This window comes from Papio anubis, chromosome 6 (assembly GCF_008728515.1).
Source record: "Papio anubis isolate 15944 chromosome 6, Panubis1.0, whole genome shotgun sequence".
In the NCBI taxonomy this organism is placed as follows: Eukaryota; Metazoa; Chordata; class Mammalia; order Primates; family Cercopithecidae; genus Papio; species Papio anubis.
The window spans coordinates 50,491,036-50,509,821 of record NC_044981.1 but is presented as its reverse complement, the minus strand read 5'-3'; the positions used below and the strand labels follow the sequence as shown (position 1 = coordinate 50,509,821).

The 18,786-nt window shown below is 40.3% G+C and overlaps 1 protein-coding gene across 1 annotated transcript in view; it reads left to right on the top strand.

The window, feature by feature from the left end:
• Nucleotides 1–18,786, top strand: part of PKHD1 (PKHD1 ciliary IPT domain containing fibrocystin/polyductin) — a 629,203-nt gene that overhangs the window by 31,840 nt on the left and 578,577 nt on the right. Inside the window, 8 exon segments of the mRNA XM_021937365.2 lie at nt 703–830; nt 1,617–1,792; nt 4,555–4,693; nt 6,244–6,371; nt 8,658–8,842; nt 9,762–9,884; nt 11,124–11,229; nt 11,727–12,002. Of these exon segments, the coding sequence (XP_021793057.2) occupies nt 703–830; nt 1,617–1,792; nt 4,555–4,693; nt 6,244–6,371; nt 8,658–8,842; nt 9,762–9,884; nt 11,124–11,229; nt 11,727–12,002 (1,261 nt within the window).

The following is an 18,786-nucleotide window of genomic DNA, read 5'->3' as shown; positions in this document are numbered from 1 at the left end:
CATGCTTGAGCTCCTCCCTTCTTCAGCCTCATCTCTTCTGCAGGGGCGCCCAATGGAGGTGATTTTGCCCCCCAGGGAAGAGTTGGCAATGCATGGAGACAGTTTTGGTGGTCTCAACTGGGGAAGTGCTATCAGCATCTGGTGGATGGAGGCCAGGGAAGCTGTTGAACATCCTATAATGCACAGAATAGCACCTAAAATATTGATAGCAGGTTGAAAACTCCTGCTCTAAAGTCTTCTTGTGCCAATAGCTTTATCTCTAACTGAGTTAGAAACCAAGGATGCTGGGGAGTTAGAGCTGAGGAACTGAGGCTCAGAGAGGTTGAGTTACTTGCTTGAGGTTGCACAGGTAATTGGGTTAGAACAGGGGTTTTCTTAAGTGAGATATTCTAAAATCCTCACTGCTGAGCACAGTGCTAAGCATTTAAAAACTCTCTGTTAAATGACGTGTGTGGTTTTTTTTTTTTTGGCCTCAGAAAAAGTATTTATTTGTATTTTCCCCCAGTTTTATTTAGGTAGGTAAATAACAATTTAAGTTATTTGTCTCTCTGGCTATACTAGTAAGCTCTGGAAGGGCGGGAACTGGACTGACTCTCTCAGAGCCTATGGCAGGGTTCTAGGGATGTGGGCTCCTCACTACATATTGTTTGAATGACTGCTTTTTGCACTAATAGTACTGAAGGACTTATTTGGTGTCCATAGCTGTGTCTTGCGTACAAAGGCCACATGAACAAGATCCTGAAGATGACTGTGTCCTTCACAATCGGCTTTCAAAACATGGTAAAGAACACCACCTGTGACTGGAGTCTCATGAGGACCAGCCCCAAGAGGTAGCTAATCGGTGGGGAGGCGTGGTGGGAATTTGGTCAGCTGGGAGGATTCGCTCTCTTTGGGACAGTGACCCACCTGAGGCACTAATGGTCTTATATTTGGGCCTCGTATACTAATTTGGGGATTTGAATATATTTTATTTGACAAAAAAGTTTGACTCGAGAGCAGTTAGTTGTTAAGAATTTACTACTCCCTAGAGGGAGTCTGACATTTCTCATAGGAGTAGAATCGTAGAACAGCGAAGTTGGGGGAACCTTAGAGAACATTCTTTGACATGACAGGTGGAGGAAATTTGGGGCCCCAAGAATTTGTGATTCATCAAAATTCATTCAGCTAGTGACCCTGGAATAAAATCCAGCCGTCTTGATCCCTTGATTCAGTGCTTTCCACATAATTCTCATGGGTCTTGTAAATGGTCTTAAACCTAAATGAAACTGGTAATGTCCAGAAGTCTCAATCTTCTCTGTGGCTATAGCCTAACATTATAATTTGCTTAAGACACACAGTTAAACTGTAATTTGAAAATGCTGCTGACATTGCATGTCATGGATGAATGATTGACTTAAAAGGTGACTCCTGGTGTTATATCCGAGGCTGAGCTGAGCCCATCTTGGGTGGGATGTTTGTACCCATGGCACCCGGGACTGCTTGGGTGCAGGGGCTCATGGGGTCTGTCTCCTGGCTGCATAGCCTGCAGACCCCCCAGGTTTGGGAACAAGGGCTCTAACGGGAGAGGACTGCAAGTGCTCGCTGAGAGCCCAGTTCCACTCCACGCTGTTTTTCAGCTGGCAGTTCCATTGCACTGACCTCTGGGAGACTTGTGTGTGTTGCTCCGGGGATCTCCAGCCCCCTCCGGCAAACTCCCCAGTGCTGGTTCATCAGATTGACCTTGTCCCTCTGGTGCAGGAGACGGGCCTGTTCTATGTGGATGAAATTATTATTGCAGACACAAACGTAACAGGTAATCAGCAAATTCTCTCTCCTCCACAAGCCTATCAAATGCCTACCTCAAACTTTCCTGCTAGGGGTTACTGTTTTTTTAATGAGGAGAGAACAGGTGATCCTCCTTTTTGCCTGCCTTGGCTCTAGAAAACAGATGGGGCTGGGATTGTGTGCCTTTGGTTCTATGTCTCTAGTCCCTCTTCTTTCCTATTTTTCCCACTATTTGCTTTTGCTTCTGGTGTCTGTACTCTTACTCCAGTTTTCCCACTTTCTTGCTGGGAAGTCTTGGTTTCTTCATCTGTAAAATGGGTATAATAAGGACTCTGCTTCATTAGATTACTGTGAAGATAAAGTTTAATATAAAGCACTCCTTACTGGCCTTGTCCGTAGAAGGTGCCTAATAAATATAAGCAATTATTGTTATTATTATTATCATTCATTAGGCTAGCAGGATTTCTCCACCTCTCCATGAGTTAATATGTCATACCAGGTGCTAGAAGGAACACAGCAGTGTCTGTCCCTATAAATGGGCTAAGAGTCTGATCTACAACCTTCAAGACAGCTGCAGTGAGAGTTGGAAGGTAATCACCTTCTTCAGAGAAGAAGGTCCTTTCTGTCTCTCCAGACTCTTCCCACTCATTATTTAGCGATCAGGCCTGGCTTTTCCTTCCTGAAGTTTCCCTTGACCACTCTTGGGCACAGTGGTCTCACCTAGCTCTTGCCCGCTAGTCCAGGGCCTTGCTGAGGTGGCCGTTTGTGATATGCACCCACAGCCAAGGCAGAATCGTGCAGTTTGCCCTCAGTGTCTTCAGGCTTCCAACTTTTGCTCATGTTTCCTTCTCTGTCAAATTCCTTGTGGCTTTGGGGCTCAGCTAGCCTACTTCTTATAGTTTCTTTCCCTCTCCAAGAAGAAAAAGATGATACCTTCATTTACATTTTGATTTAGAAAATGTACAACTTTTCAGTCTTTTGCCTAAACATTGCAGTACTGAAGGCAGGGGAACTTGGGGATGGGTGGCAAGAGGACTCTTTATCAGCCTTGAAATTACGTCGTCTTCGATTCTCATCGAAATCCCATCTCTCCTCTGTTTCCATAGTTTAAGTGTTTTGGGGACATCTGGGTCATTGCTTATTGTTCCAAACCTGTTCGTGCTCTGGCACACTTAGAAAATGACACTACTCAAGCGACGTGCTAGGTGACTATCTGAATTTTTTGGTGCTCAAGACAACTGGCTAGGGGGTCTTTGGTGACCCCAAGTGCTGCCCAATTTCCAGAAGGCTGAGGGAATCAATATTTCATACACTGGAGCCCACTGGTTGGAAAACTCAGGACTGGATAATAGGTGCTGTTCAGTTTTTCTTTTCTCTTCCTTTAATGCCATTCTGCCTCTCCAAACACTTGAAGCCAAGGATTCAGAACCTTTTCTTACTGCCCTCACCTCTTTGCCACCAAATTCTCTGTGTATCTGGAATCATCCAGGGGTGTGGTGAGGTGGGAGCAGGAAGGGAGAGGGCGGAGACAAGAGGGAAGATGGTGGTGGCATGCATGAAACGGTCTGCCTCCCACTTTGTCACATTAACCCTGCTGGCAGTGGCTCTGTTTTCAGAATTATTTAATGGCAACAGAAACTACACAATTGGGCTCAAAATTCGTAGTTAATTGTATATCATTTATGTGATCTCAGTTTTACACTTGATGGTATTCGCCTGCCTAATGTCCTGTATGAGACTTCTTTTTATCTCCCACTAGCACGGGACAGTGGTAGCTTTCATTTATTTCTCATTTTGTTCTCAGAAGTCCATGAGTTGGTCCTATTATCCCCACCTATGGATGGGGAAACCAAGGCTAAAAGGAGTTGAATATTTTGCCCCAATTCCCACAGCAGGGCTGTGGAGGAGATCAGAATCTAGTGATCACCGAACCTGGAACTGAACCTTTAGTGATTTTACCCAGCTGAACAAATAATCATTTATTGACCACCTACTGTATGCCTAGCGTATGCTAAGCATCAAGCATGAGAGGATGAATTATACAAAGATGTTGCCCTTAAACTCTTTAAAGTCTCCATTGTAACCAGTCTTGGGGAGGAGGCTAAAAGGATATTGATATTGTGCTGATCATTTTAAATCTTAAATCTCACTAAACTCCCCTTGTCAGGTAGATTACTATCAATCATGCATGTCATAATTCCCACTTCACACATAAGAAAACTGAGTCTAATGGAGTGTGGGTGGATTAGCTGAGTGGGAATCCAGTAGAAGTGAACAAAATCAGGATTTGACCAGTGGTCTCTCTTAAAGCTTGCACTCTTTCTGTACACGTGCTGGCTCCACACTGTGGATAAACACCCAAATGCTCCTGTATGTGCCTCTGAGTGTAGTGCTCCTAAGAGGATCACCTGAACATCCCTAGAGATGCCAGGGGCTATGGGAAGGAAAGGAGGAAAGGGTGGCAGGCTACACTGCAATAAATTAACTGTGTAGGAGTGCCTCCAAGAGCATAGGGAGTGACATTTTGCTGGCTGGGGGGTTATTGAACTTTTCTATGGAATCAATCTTCATCTCCTTAAATCAGGACCTCACATTTTCCTTTTTGTGCTAAACGGAATAGCCTATCCTCCTGCCTCCTCTCCATGTGTTCTTTATGGCAGCAGATAAGTAGGAATCTATGGTTTTGGTGTGTGCTGAGATCTGAGTAACTCACATCTCCAACTGGGAGTTTCCACACAGCAAGTCTCCTATCTTGAGTCACTTGATAGTAATTGGATCACTGGTCTCTAGTTTCTCAAGCTGATTCTGGAACGGCTCGCCCAGGGGGGAATCTGGTGGAATCAGTGTCTGTGGTGGGATCCCCTCCAGTCTACAGTGTCACCTCTTGGCTGGCGGGGTGTGGCACGGAGCTCCCGCTCATCACTGCACGGTAAGGAGTGCCTTTTGTACACCTGTCCCTTCTCCTAAGAATGCTTGTTGGCCTTGGCGGACACAGGTGAGACTTTTATCAGGAAAAGCTACCTGTCTTGTTGCTTAAAGCAATGTTCTCAATCTTGAGAATTCAGCACCAGATTCACCTGGAAGTATTGTTAAAATTACTGGGCCTACTGTCAGAATTTCTAATTCAGTAGGTTTGGGGAAAAACCTGAGAATTTGCATTTTTAATAAGTTCCTTGGTGATGCTGATTCTGCTGGTCTGGGGACTACGCTTTGAGAACTAATTCCAAATTAGTTAGTTTAAAAATAGTGGCATTTTGTGCTGTTCAGAGGTTCACATCACCACTGCCTTTTTTTGTTGTTGTTATTGTTCCTTTCATTGCATTCCTCATGTATTAATCTTGTTGAAATTCTTTGAAGTGAAATATCTAGAGAAGAAAAATAGCTATTTCTAAGAACTCACCACCAGATGGCACAAGAGCCCCATAAGCATTGCTTTGTAATAACGATTTCTAGCCACAGTTTACAAAGCAGTAACTAAGGATCAGGCTACTTGTAAGCTTCTGGAACACATGTATAATCTAATTTGTTCTTTTAAATTTTCACCTACGCCTCAGTAGAATGGGAAGAATTGAGTGCTCTGCCTTTGATGTATGTATATGTATATGTGTATTTATAGGTGTATATATATATTCACACTGTATATATGTGTATATACATATATATCTACATATACAGTCATGTACCACATAACAATGTATCTGTCAGTGATGGACCAAATATATGATGGTGGTCCTATAAGATTATACTATCATATTTTTACTGTACCTTTTCTATGTTTAGATATGTTTTGATACACAAATACATACCATTGTGTTACAATTGCCTACAGTATTCAGTACAGTGGCAGGCTTGTAGCCTAGAAGCAACAGGCTATACCATATAGCCTAGGTGTGTGGTAGGCTGTACCATCTAGGTTTGTGTAAGTAAACTGTATGATGGTTGCACAATGATGAGACTGCTTAAGGATGCATTTCTTAAAATGTATCCTCACTGTCAAGTGATGCATAACTGTATAGGTTTTTTTCTCTCATCTTTTCTACTACGTTCCAAAATGAGTTCTCGTACCTACAGCATGTTGCAATGGCGTATTAAAGGCAGGTGCAGGAAGTTTGAACCCCCCGTGCTTTACTTTCCTTAACTAAATGTTTGTTCCCTGGTCCTCTGGGCAGGAAAAAGCAATAAAACCATCAACTGAAAATGAAGGGTTGAGACATCTTCAGTGGCAGAGAGGAAGCCCACCATATCGGTAGGCTCTAAATGCCAACATTTTTCACTCTGAAATGATAGAGGTGAATTAAGTTACTCTGAAATGATTCTCACATCGTGTGGTCCTGAAAACTCCCTTTCTGAGTTTCATCAGGTCCCTTAGCTCTTTGTGGAAGGCTGCAGCCTAAGCAAGACAGGACACCCTTCAGACGAGGTCCTCCTAGGTGCACACCCCAACCCAGACGTTAATGCTTTGCTTCTGACGTGCCACAGCTCTGTGCCCACTGAAGGAACAGAAGAGGGATCTGGACTGGTCCTGGCGACCACACAGAGACAACAGCGGACAAGTCCACCTCTAGGAGGACACTTTCGCATCCAGCTTCCTAATACAGTGATTTCTGGTAAAGGGGCGATTGGGGGTGCAACACTTCTCACTCACATAATCTCACATTCCCAAGGGAACAACATCCTGGGAGGTTGTCAGGTGATAGTATTAAAGCTATTTTGTTTATTTTCCAGTGTCTGAAAGTGACAATTCTTAAAATGAAAGATTTGGAAAGGGGCTTACTGTTAATGCTACCCCAACCTTTACATTTTGTAGATGTGGAAGATGTGTAGATGTGGAAACGGAGTGGATCAGCTTCCCGGGACTGTTATAAGGAGTTACCACAAACTTGGTGGCTTCAAACGGCAAAAAATGGTTCTCTCTCAGTTCTGGGGCCAGAAGTCCAAAATCAAGTTGTGGGCAGGGCCACACTTCTGTGAAGTATTTGCTCCTGCCTCTTCTGGCTTCTGGTGGTGGCTAGCATGTCTTGGCTGTGGCCGCATCACTCCAATCGCCGCCTCTGTGGTCACGTTGCTTCTTCCTCTTCTATCTCAAAATTTTCTTTGCCTCTCTCTTATAAGGGTACCTATTACATAATTGTATTCAGGGTCCACCGGGGATAATCTAGGACAGATTTTTCCTCTCAAGACCCTTAGCTACATCTTTTGCCATATGCAGTTTATTATTTTGCTTTATAAGTTAACGTTGATATTTTCCGGGGATTAGGCCATTAGGCCATCTTTTCGGGGGTTCACCATTCAGCCAACTACCCTGAGGCTTGTCAAAAGGTCATACAAATAGCTGATGACAGGGTCCAGTTGTGAACCCACGTATTTGATTCTTGGGTCAGTCCTCTTGTTTCTAGAGTTTTATAGACCAAGATACATGATAGCCATGGTCCATCAGAGTTAAACTTAATGGTGACACCATATACTATGGAGGATTTTAGTGGTCCCAACAAATGTAGAAAGAACTTTCAGATGCAATTAGAGGAGTGTTTGTAAATCTTCAAGAATACATACAACGCACAAAGAGCAAGGATTAGAAGTGATGATGATACATTACTTATTTGGTAGAAACGTGGGGAATCAGAAGCAAGGCTCAGTAGAACTTGAGAGGGGCTGTATAAAAGTTGGAACATGGTCCCAAAGTCTTCTGCCCTCCCAAGCAGAAAGTCCCTAGGTCTGCGCAGGACCTCTTGGGTGGGAGGAACAGAGTGGTGTTTTTATTATAATAGGGTGACTCAGGAGAAGTCGAAGATCCCTAGGTGTTGATTCTGGTAAATGGGGGAATAAACATCAACCATGTCCTGCCTCTGTGAGGCCCATTACTGTGCTATTTATATTTGATTTTACTTCTCATGGATGACAGCTCATCCAAAGAGACTTCCTGCTACTGATTTATATCACTGATGATCCTCAGATCACCACCTGCAAAACAACTGGGGAAGTCAGCCTTGGCCTGGCCTCTTGAATGGTGATGGATCTGAAACTCTGTATAAATGTAGAAACATGTTTTGTAAAAGGATAAGAATTTTGTTAGCAATTTAGAAACGCAGTGATATTTTATTAACCCTTCAGGGCAGTGGGGAATTCAAGAGAAATGCTGTTGAGTAAGTAGAAGGCAACCTGGGTTTTCATGTAAACCTGTCTTACTGCACTGGCAAGCTATGGTTGGGTTTCATTTTCTTCATCCCTAAAGTAGGCATTAGGGTACCCAATGATTCACCTCACAGGGCTGCTGGGAGCAGCTAATGAAATGGGAACTTCTGGTAGAGCACAAAGCAGGGTTCAAACACAGAGACCTGTTATTCCTCTGTGGGCACATGGAATGGGGAAGCAGGTGGTTGGGCTTAAAGAAAATTCTAATAGAGAAACTGAAGTTAAATGCCAACATTCCTCAGCTGGGCTGGCCAAGTTTTTATGGGTGTCAGCTGCTGTATGCCTCCCTCACTCCCTGTGAAAAGTGGCCAACTTTTCTCTATTCACAGGGCCAGCTAAATTTTTCCAGGGAAGATCTAATATTTAATTAGACATTCAGGCATTCAAGGGTGTGTGGAGTTTACATTTCGAGTTGACAGTTGAGATGATTTTATCTGATATGGCTGTGCTCTCTGATTGCTATGTGATATGGTATGAATGAAAGATAATGTAATATAAAAAGTGGGTATCTACTTGTCTTTATCTTAGGAAAAAATGGTTTAATTAGGGCTGGGGATTCTACTGAAGTTCCATTTTGACAGAAGGGTCTCCTGAAAATTTGATAGGCATCCTGGTATGTGTTGTGTTATCCTTGATGATGAAACCCAGTAAGGTGGATTAATTAGTGTCTGTGTTTTCTGCATCAAAACCTTCTCTCACAGAAGTCCCTGTACAAATTTCTGCTCATCACCTTCACCAGCTCTTACAGAATAACGCTGATGACTTCACATCCAGGTACCTTAATGCCAGTGACTTCTCTGTGAAGGAGGATCTATACACTTGCTACGAACGCGTGTGGACCTTGTCCTGGTCCACTCAAATTGGGGATTTGCCCAATTTTATCAGGGTATGTATAGTATCCCTTTTAGTGGTATGGATTTGCTGCCCTGGAGAAATTCTGCAAAAAAAAAAAAAAAAAGAAAAAAGAATTACACAAATGGAAACAGTCATGAATTATTAATTTTGTTGGAATATTCGAGTAAAGGGATTCTATGATCTTTCTTTCTGGAAGTTTTCAACACATATTTTGTATCTCATATCCCTGAAAAAGCAATTTAAACACAATGTCTCCCTTCCTAACTCACTGTAGGTAGTGAAGTTGTTGGTCAGTGTCCACCATGCAATAATTCTACATCTGTTATTGGATAATTTAAGCAGATGTGATTGACTTAGATGATCGTGGAAGCAGATGGCATAGCAGAAGGAAGTTTAGAAAAGAATTTGCTGTCTTTGTGTAATGACAAAACCAGATGCTCTTGCATATTTAGGGTTTTAAAAAATAATCTAATGATCATCTAGCATTTGGTTATTATAAAAAGAAGCCCAAGATGAAAATTTTTTCCTAGTTGTATGGTGGTGTGGGTTATCTGATTTTCAATCGAAATTCTAGAAAGGAGATAGAGGAAGAATGGGAGACCTTGCTTTTATCTCATGGCACTGTTTCTTTCCACTTTATTTTAATAATTTGGATTGCAAACATATAAAATGGAAAAACATGGAGAAGCAAGGTATCTCAAGACTTAGAAGATGGTTTATTGTACCTCTTTTGGCAATCGACTTGCCAATGAATATTTCTCTAATCTACTGGGGCTTTCCTTAGCCATTATTTACTGTTATGTTTCTATATTTCAATTCTGTCACTCTACTTTCACTTTCTAGCTATCTGATTATCTGAAACACAATGTGAAAAGACCCTTTATTATTTGATTAGACAAGATTAGATTTTGGTTCCATGACAGAATTTACCAGAAATGTAACCATCTCAGGTCTCTGATGAAAACCTTACTGGAGTGAATCCTGCTGCAGCCATGCGTGTGGTATATGATGGTGGAGTTTTTCTTGGACCCATATTTGGAGACATGTTGGCTACTGCCAACCAGCATAGTCAGGTGAGAGTGAATGGGCCATCCTAAGTGCAAGCTCCAGTTTCAAGTCTAACTCAGCTCCTCACTGATTTGTATCATGGACCCACTGAGTTAGCTCCTAAGGGTCATTTTGCCACTGTGTAAAACAGGGGTACTTATGGCTGTCCTTTTTGTACCCCCACAGGGTATGTACATTTCCCTGAAAATATAAATGCCTTGTAACCACAATATTCTATTATAATTGTTGATACTACTGTTATGGTGCAAAAATTTGAGAATCTCTCTAGCTAAATATGATTTATGCTTCTATCTGAGGTATCAAAAAGTAAGTGAGCTAGGTCATTCTTTTTGTCTTTAAAATGTCCTTTTATTTTTTTCCTATCTTCCCATATTTCTGTTATAGGTCATCTGCTTTCCATTTGATAAAGTTTTAAAATACAAAAGCAATAAGGAATAATATCAACACCTGGGTACCCAAACTGAAAATTGACATTGTCAACATTTTGATATATTTATAATTTTTGTCTTTATGGAAAAAATGAAACAGAATAGATAAAATTGAAGTGTTCTTTACTGTCCATGCCATGCCAATACCTCTTCCCTTAATAAAGAAACACTGTCATAAATATAATCTGTATGCTATTAATGCATTTTTTATACATAGAGAATCAGCGGAGTCGTATCTTTTTTACCTTTCTCATTTCCAAGTAGTTTTTGAGTTCTATTAGATTAACATTAGTTCCAGTGAAAGGGAAATATATATAGTCTCTCTTTGGGAATCTACCATTCTGTGACAAAAGAGACCCCAACTAAAGTATCCAAATACACTCTAGTCTTTAGTTCTATATTCACATAGTGATGGTGGAAGGAACACACTGAATTTGTTGGTCTTTAGTATCAAATAAAGGGCTTGTCACATAAAGTAGGTACCTGGTTGGAAATACAGAGTGATGAGAAATCCTTATGCAGTTTAAGCATGTGAAATTTACTTCTATATGACAGAGAGAAAATTTAGTCAATATTTCGCACATTTAATTACAGAAATAGGTTTCAGCATGTCCACCATCATTTTAAGAAAGCTTCATGTGTTTTGAACCATTCATTGCAATTTAAGATTAATTACTGGGAAAATAGAAAAAAAAAGAATAAGAATAACCGAATCATGAACACATTTCAGCTTGGGAGCGCTTCACAGATACTTTATGAATACCCTAGCAGATATGAAATGCATAAAATTGAAAAGAAATTTTGCCTTTTTTTCAGGTGGTTGTGCGAGTGAATGACGTACCAGCTCATTGCCCAGGTTCCTGCTCTTTCCAGTACCTCCAAGGGTCAACTCCCTGTGTCCATTCTGTGTGGTACTCTGTTGGTATGATTTGTGACTTGGCTCTGAGATGGGTATAAACCTGAGACTTGCAGTGATTTTGTTAGAGGCCATGTAGCTGGTGATTGGTGGGTAGAAGATACATTAGTTCATTAGGCAGAGGTTGACTGATGCAGCAGAAAGTGTTATGTTTTGGTCTATCTAAGGTAAATGGTCATGATTTGAAATGGGGAGAAGTAGACTTTTGATGACTAAAAATGTTTTATTGTCTTTGTCCTTTATTTTGAAATACTATGTTCTTTTAAAAAAATTGATCAGTGATCTCTTCTCACTAGCTGGAGAAAATTTAAGATCGGGGCTGTGTACTACAATAATAAATACAGATGGCCAATATTTAAGTCAGCATTCAGCTCCTTGAATTTTGGGAGGGGATTGGGGGAGAGAATGAGCATTTGATGATAGTGAGGCCTCTTAAATGAAGTAATATCACTGAGAGATTATTTTGTTTGTTTGTTTTTTTAAAATTTCTTTCCTCCTTTAAGATGGCGATGTCAACCTAATGATTTATATTACCGGAACTGGTTTCTCTGGTGACTCCCAGTTCTTGCAGGTTACAGTGAATAAAATGAATTGCAAAGTTATTTTCTCAAACCAGACCAATGTAGTCTGTCAGACAGATTTGCTGCCTGTTGGAGTGCATCGGATCTTGATGTTGGTGAGGCCCTCTGGTCTTGCCATCAGTGCCACTGGAGAAGACCTCTTCCTAAATGTGGAACCTAGACTGGATACGGTGGAGCCTTCCACAGCTGCGGATATTGGTAATCTGGGGAGGGTCTCACAGTGTGTCTGACTCTCTGAAGCTAGTGTTCTTGCTGGTAGGAATCTAGTCCTGCTGTGTAATGAATTCCATATTCACTGTGATTCACTGTCTTTTGTTTACTGACATAAGTATCTAAATGAGCAACAAACATTTGAGCCCTTAAATGAACTCACTTGCCACATAAAGGATTATAGTTTGGCTGGTGGTGTCAGGCGTAATTGGGTCCTACATAACTTTCATACATGTTTGATATTTCATAAGTTTGTGGACTGATGCGCACTGGGATACTTGGCTAGCATGCAAAACCGATTCCCATTTGAGTAGTGGGCAATACAGAGGGTGGTGGGTCTTGTCAACATAACCTTGTGAATTGGGTTAGTTCTATGGAAAACCAAATATTTCTCCATGACTTTCTGCTTTCTGAGGGACACAGCCAGTTAAAAACAACCCAGCCAGATTGCAAGAATCTCAGGAATACTGAGGCTTATGTTTGTTAACGAATAAACATTAGAGCATAAAACCCTTTTCCTTAATGCTTTGGATTTTTGTCATGGTTTATTCTGGAGTCCAGAGGACTGCAGCTTAGAACATATTTAAAAGCAATGTGGTTTGGCCACAAGCTCATTGTTCAAAAGAACAGATTTTTTTTCTGACCCTATTTTGCCTAGAAGAGTGAATTATGAGGCCCACCCCACCTTGTTTCTGCACATAAAACAGAGCAAGCATAACTTGCACTTATTTCTCCATGATTTAAGGAAAGTCAGATGATATATGGAGCTCAGAGTGAAAGATCATATTCTGTATTAACCCAATAATTATTGGTTTGAGTGTAGGGCATAGTGTAGTTTTCTCTATAGATTTATAAGGGGCTTTGATCTTCTTTCAGAGTTACCTTTGCTGTTCAGCCCACACATACCTTCTTTAGCTCCCTCCACCTTAAGGCAAACAGGTGACTCGGTCATCTTTGTTTCCTCTAGACAAAGTGCTTTACACAGGTAGGGTGGCTAACTTTCCCAGTTTTCTTGAACTGAGGGGGTTTCCAGGACACAAGACTCAGTTTTAAAACTAGGATGCAGAACTCTTAGTGCTAAAACTTGGTCCCAGGAAAATTGGAATGAGTTGGTTACCCTATCAGAACATGCTGTTTTTTGAAGGAATTTCTAGGAGGATTGTACATTATTTTAGCAAAAGATGGAAAACTCTGAGCAGGGATATGCCAAGCGGGCACAAATTATCTTTTATTAAGACTATGGGGAAAGGGAGAGGGGGAGAGAGAGAGAGGCTGTAGCGGCTGCTTTCCTTATTATTGGATTTAAACTTTTTCTATTAACTCTTCCTTTGCCCTGCCACCTATGAGTTAATCACTACTCACTCACTCAACACTGATTGGGCCATCCCGTAGAGCCCTGTGTGAGGTGCTGAAGACCTTGGTCCTTAAAGTGTGGTCCTGGGCAAGCAGTATCTATAATACCCATGAACTTGTTAGAGATGCAGAGTCTCAGGCTCCACGCCAGACCTTCTGAATCCATCTGTGTTTTAACATGTCCTCAGGCAATCTCTATGAAGAGTACAGTTTGAGAAGTGATGCTCTAGGGGATTTAAAGAGAACCAGGCTGGGGCTTACCAGCAAGAAATTTACAGAATATTTGCATATGTAATGAATGGATACAATAATGCGATAAATCATCACCTGCCCGTTTACAGAAGCAAAACCCTGGAAAGAATTTTTTTGAAGAAAATCTTGGCTTTGCTTTACATACTTTCTTCATTCATTTTTGTGCTGAGATAGCATTGTCTTCTTTTAAGGTACGGACCCTTGTGTGGCCGTAGTCTAAACTTTCAAATGAGAATGGCAAGATATCATCACCTCTTCAACCTTTAATTGTTACCATCAACAATAATCATAATGACAATGCATTTAGCTTTTATTACCAGGCATTATTAATGCTGAGGGTACAGTAAATAAAAACAAAGGCTCTGTTCTTGGGGTAGTGATGGTAAGTGTGTAGGATAAAAATCAAGAAGGGAAGGGGATGAAGAGGGATGGAATGGATGGTTGTGATGGGATGGTTATTGGCACTGGAGGAATGACATGAGTGGCCTTAGAGAAGGGAGATATGGGAGAAATGAAGGAATGAATTCTGGGGAAATCTTGGGAAAGACAGTTCAAGTCAGAAGGAACATCAAGGAACAAAAAGTCTGGGGTCAAAGTGGGCTTGGCTTGTTCCAGAATGCCATGGAGGTTGCCATGGCTGGAGTAGATTGAGTGAGGGGAGAGTAGTAGAAGACGACCCAAAGCAGGTTATATGACCTTGGGGAATTTGAATGGCCCTCAGCTTACTCAGCTTTTATTCTGAGTGAGATGGTGGCCATTGGAGGATTTCAAGTGAAGTGACATGATCTGACTTAGGCTGCTGTGTGAGAACTCATGGTAGGGAGGCAAAGATGGAACCAGCAAGACCAGTTAGGAGGGTATGACAGACATCCAGGGGAGAGAGAATGTTGGCTTGGCCTAGGGTAGTGTACCTTAGAAATAGGTAGAGATATTTTATTCTTTTCTTTACCCTGAGGATCTCTTTTTTTACTTAAAAAATTGAGATATAATTCCCATATCATTTTTAAAAAGTGTAAACTCAGCAGTCTTCAGTATATTCACAAAGTTGTATACCTCATCACCACCTGATTCAACAACATTTTCAACATCTTGGGAAGGAACCTGTATACATTAGTAGTCACTCACTGTTCCTCCCTTTTCCCTATCCCTGGTAACCACAGATCTATTTTCTGTCTAAGTGAATTTGTATAGACATTTAATATAAATAAAGTAATGCAACATGTAAACTTTTACATCTGGCTTCTCTACTTGGCATGATATTTTTAAGGTTCATGTATGTTGTAACATATAACATTACTTTATTCAATTTTACGACTAAATAATATTACATGGTATGGGTATACCTTATTTTGTTTTCCATTCATCTCATCATGTACCTTTGGATTGTTTCCACTTTTTGGTTCTTATGACTAAGGCTGCTATGAATATTTGTGTACAAGGATTTGCATGAATATATGCTTTCAGTTCTTTTGGGTATACACCTAAAAATGGATTTGCTGGGTCATATGGTAACTCCATGTTTAACTTCTTAAAGAATTGCCAAACTGTTTCCAAAATGGCTGCATAATTTTACATTACTACTAGCAATATAAGAGGGTTTCAATGTGTATTAGTCCATTCTTACACTGCTATAAAGAACTACCTGAGACTGGAAAGTTTATAAAGAAAAGAGGTATAATTGACTCACAGTTCAGCAGGCTGTACAGGAGGCTTGACTGGGGAGGCCTCAGGAAACTTACAATCATAGCAGAAGGTGAACGGGAAGCAAGCACATCTTCACATGGTGACAGGAGAGAGAGAGCAGAGAGGGATATGCTATGCACTTTTAAACAACCAGGTTTTATGAGATTTCACTCACTATCACTAGAACAGGAAGGGGGAAATTTGCCCTCATGATCCAATCATCTCACACCAGGACCCTCCCCCAACATCGGGAATTATAATTTGATACGATATTTGGATGAGGACGCAGAGCCAAACCATGTCACAATATCTCCATACCCTCACCAGTACTTGTTATTATTATTATTTTTTTCATAGCAGCCATCTTAATGGGCATAGGATGATACTTCATTGTGGTTTTGATTTTCCTAATGACTAAAGATGTTGAGTATCTTTTCATGTCCTTATTGTCCTTATTGGCCATTTATACATCTTTGTAGAAATGCTTATTCAAATCTTGCCAATTTTTAAATTGAGTTATTTGTCATTTTATTGTTGAGGTGTAAGTTCTTAAAGTATTTTGGATACTAATCACTTATCAGATAAATAATTTGCAGATATTTTTTCCCATTGTGTGAGTTGCCTTTTCACTTTTATTTGAAGCACACAATTTAAATTTTGATGAAGTCCAGTTTATATTTATCGTTATTGCTTGTGCTTTTGGTGTCATATCTAAGAAACAATTGCCTGATCCAATGTCACAAAGATTTATGCCCATGTTTTCCTCTGCGAGTTTTATAGGTTTGGCTGTTATATGTAGGTACCTGATTCATTTCGAGTTAATTTTTGTACATGGTATGAGGTAGGGATCTGTATTAGCTTGCTAGGGCTGCTGCAATCAGGTACCACAAACTGGGTGTTTTCAACAACAAAAATTTATTGTCCCACAATTCTGGGGGCCAGAAGTCTGAGATGAAGGTGTCAGGAGTGTTGGTTCCTTCTGAACCAAACTTTAAGGAAGACTCTGTTCCATGTCTCTCTTAACTTCTGGTGTCTTACAGGCAATCTTTGGTGTTCCTTGGCTGATAGAACACCGCCCCAGTCTCTGCTTCATCTTCACACGGTATTATCTCTGTGTCTTGTTTGTGTCCAAATTTCCCCCTTGCACCCCTACACCAAACCTTTTATTTTTTATTTTTTTTGAGACTGAGTCTCATTCTGTCACCCAGGCTGGAGTGCAGTGGTGTGATCTCAGCTCACTGCAACATTTGCCTGCCAGATTCAAGCACTTCTCCTGCCTCAGCCTCCTGAGTAGCTGGGACTACAGGTGCACGCCCCCATGCTCAGCTAATTTTTTGTAATTTTAGTAGAGACGGGGTTTCACCATACTGGCCAGGCTGGTCTCGAACTCCTGACCTCGTGATTCGCCTGTCTCAGCCTCCCAAAGTGCTGGGATTACAGGCGTGAGACACCGCGCCTGGCTCAAATTCCCCTTTTCATAAAGACACCAGTCATATTGGATTAGGGGCTTATCTTTTTTTAGTATGACCTCATCTTAGTTTAATTACATCTGCTAAGATCCCATTTCTGAATAAGGTCATGTTTGGTGTTATTGGGAGCTAGGGTAATAACATAAATTTTGATGGGGATGCAGGAGACATAATTCAGCCCTAAACGGGTTCAACTTTATTATTTAGTATATGGAGTTGTCCCATTTTATACATGTGCAAAAATATTAGTAGCATAAATTCTTAGAAGTTGAATTGCTGGATCAAGAGGTTATGTGCATTAAAAATTTTGGTAAATATCAAAATATTCTCTTTAGAGGTTGCATAATTTATTGCCTATGCAGCAATGCATATGAGTGTTTATTTACCACATTTTACTAACATGGCGTGTTCCCAACCTTTTTGACATTTACCTATTTTGTAGGAGAAAAAGAATATTTCATTGTAGTTTTAATTTGCATTTATTTTATTGAGACAGAAATTGAATATCTTTTCATGTGTTTAGGGGCATTGTGTTTCCTTTTCAGTGAAATGTCTGTTTATCTCTGTAGCCCATTTTTTCTAATGCAGTATTGTTCTTTCTTACTGATTTTAAAGAGCATTTTATGTATTAAGGATATTTGCCCTTTATTATCATTTCTCTCTTTGTTTTTTATTTTGGCAATTCATAAATATTTTTAATTTTTATATAATAAAAGGTGTCTTCCTTTTATGGCTTCAGGACTTGTAAAATACTTAGTACAGACTTTGCAGCTCTGAAATTATAGGAAAATAAAAATTCTGCCATGTTTCCTTCTAGTTAAAAAACTTTTTAATATTCAAATATTTGATAAATTGGGAATTTATTTTGGTGAAGTATATAAGGTAGAAAGTCAGATTTAGTTTTTTTCAGTGATGTTTACTCATTTTATTTACTGAATAAATAATTTATTTTGCACTTATGTGAAATGTCACTTGTATCCTACCCTATAGCCTCATATTGATCTGCATTTCTTTCTGGACTATATTTTATTTTACCATATAGTTGATACCATAGTTACTATATAAGATATTTTAATGTCTGGCAGAAGACCTCTTTACACTTCTTTTTGAAATTTTGTTTTCTGGCTATTCTTGTTTATTTTTCATTAAACTTAAGAATCAGCTTGTCTAAGTACAAATTCTGTTTATATGTCTATTGAAATTGCATTGATGCTTTAATTTATAAAGATATGTCACCTTTATGGTGTTCATTCTTTCGATCCATTTATTTTAGTTTTCTTATGTAAGTTTTAATCCATCCATTAAGTTATTCAACAGTATTTCAAAGATTATTTTTCAATTTTTTTTACCTTCTTAAATTTTTTTCTTGTGAAGTTTGTTTCCAGATATTGTATATTTTATATCACAATTGTATATTGCTTTTATTCATTTAACTTCAGGGTATTAGTCCACCGAGTCACACTGTCCTGAAAGGTTTTCATCACATTTTGTAGATTCCGCTTTCTGTCCCCAACATGCCTGAAGGTAGTCTTGCTTCTGTACCCCTCCCCACCCTCAAGGAGGGTAAGGCTGTTTGGTGGCCTGACTGCCTCTCTTGTATCACCATCTGGGGAGATGGCAGACCAGAAGCGTCGTTATACATCAGCTAGATCGAAGGCTGCTCCTCCACATGGAAACGTGTGCTGTGATAGCAGAACTGGAGCCAACTCTCTTCTTGCTAACATCTGCAGGGAAGAAATGGGGGTTTCTGTGGTTGCTCTTTAGTGGTCAGTAGAAAAATTCTGATGGCAGTGGGCGGTGATACCAGTCATTTCTGTATTTTCATAGTGACCTGAACCTAGTATGTGTAGTGTCAAATCACAAAGCTGGAAGGGCTAACACTATTATTTAAAGATGAGGAAAATGCTGACCCTTCAGCTCAGGGGCCATACTACAATGACCTGCTGAAAGTAGCTGAGCAATCTGTGGCCCTGACCCTGACTCTCAGCCACCGTTCCTTCCACCATGATGCTCTG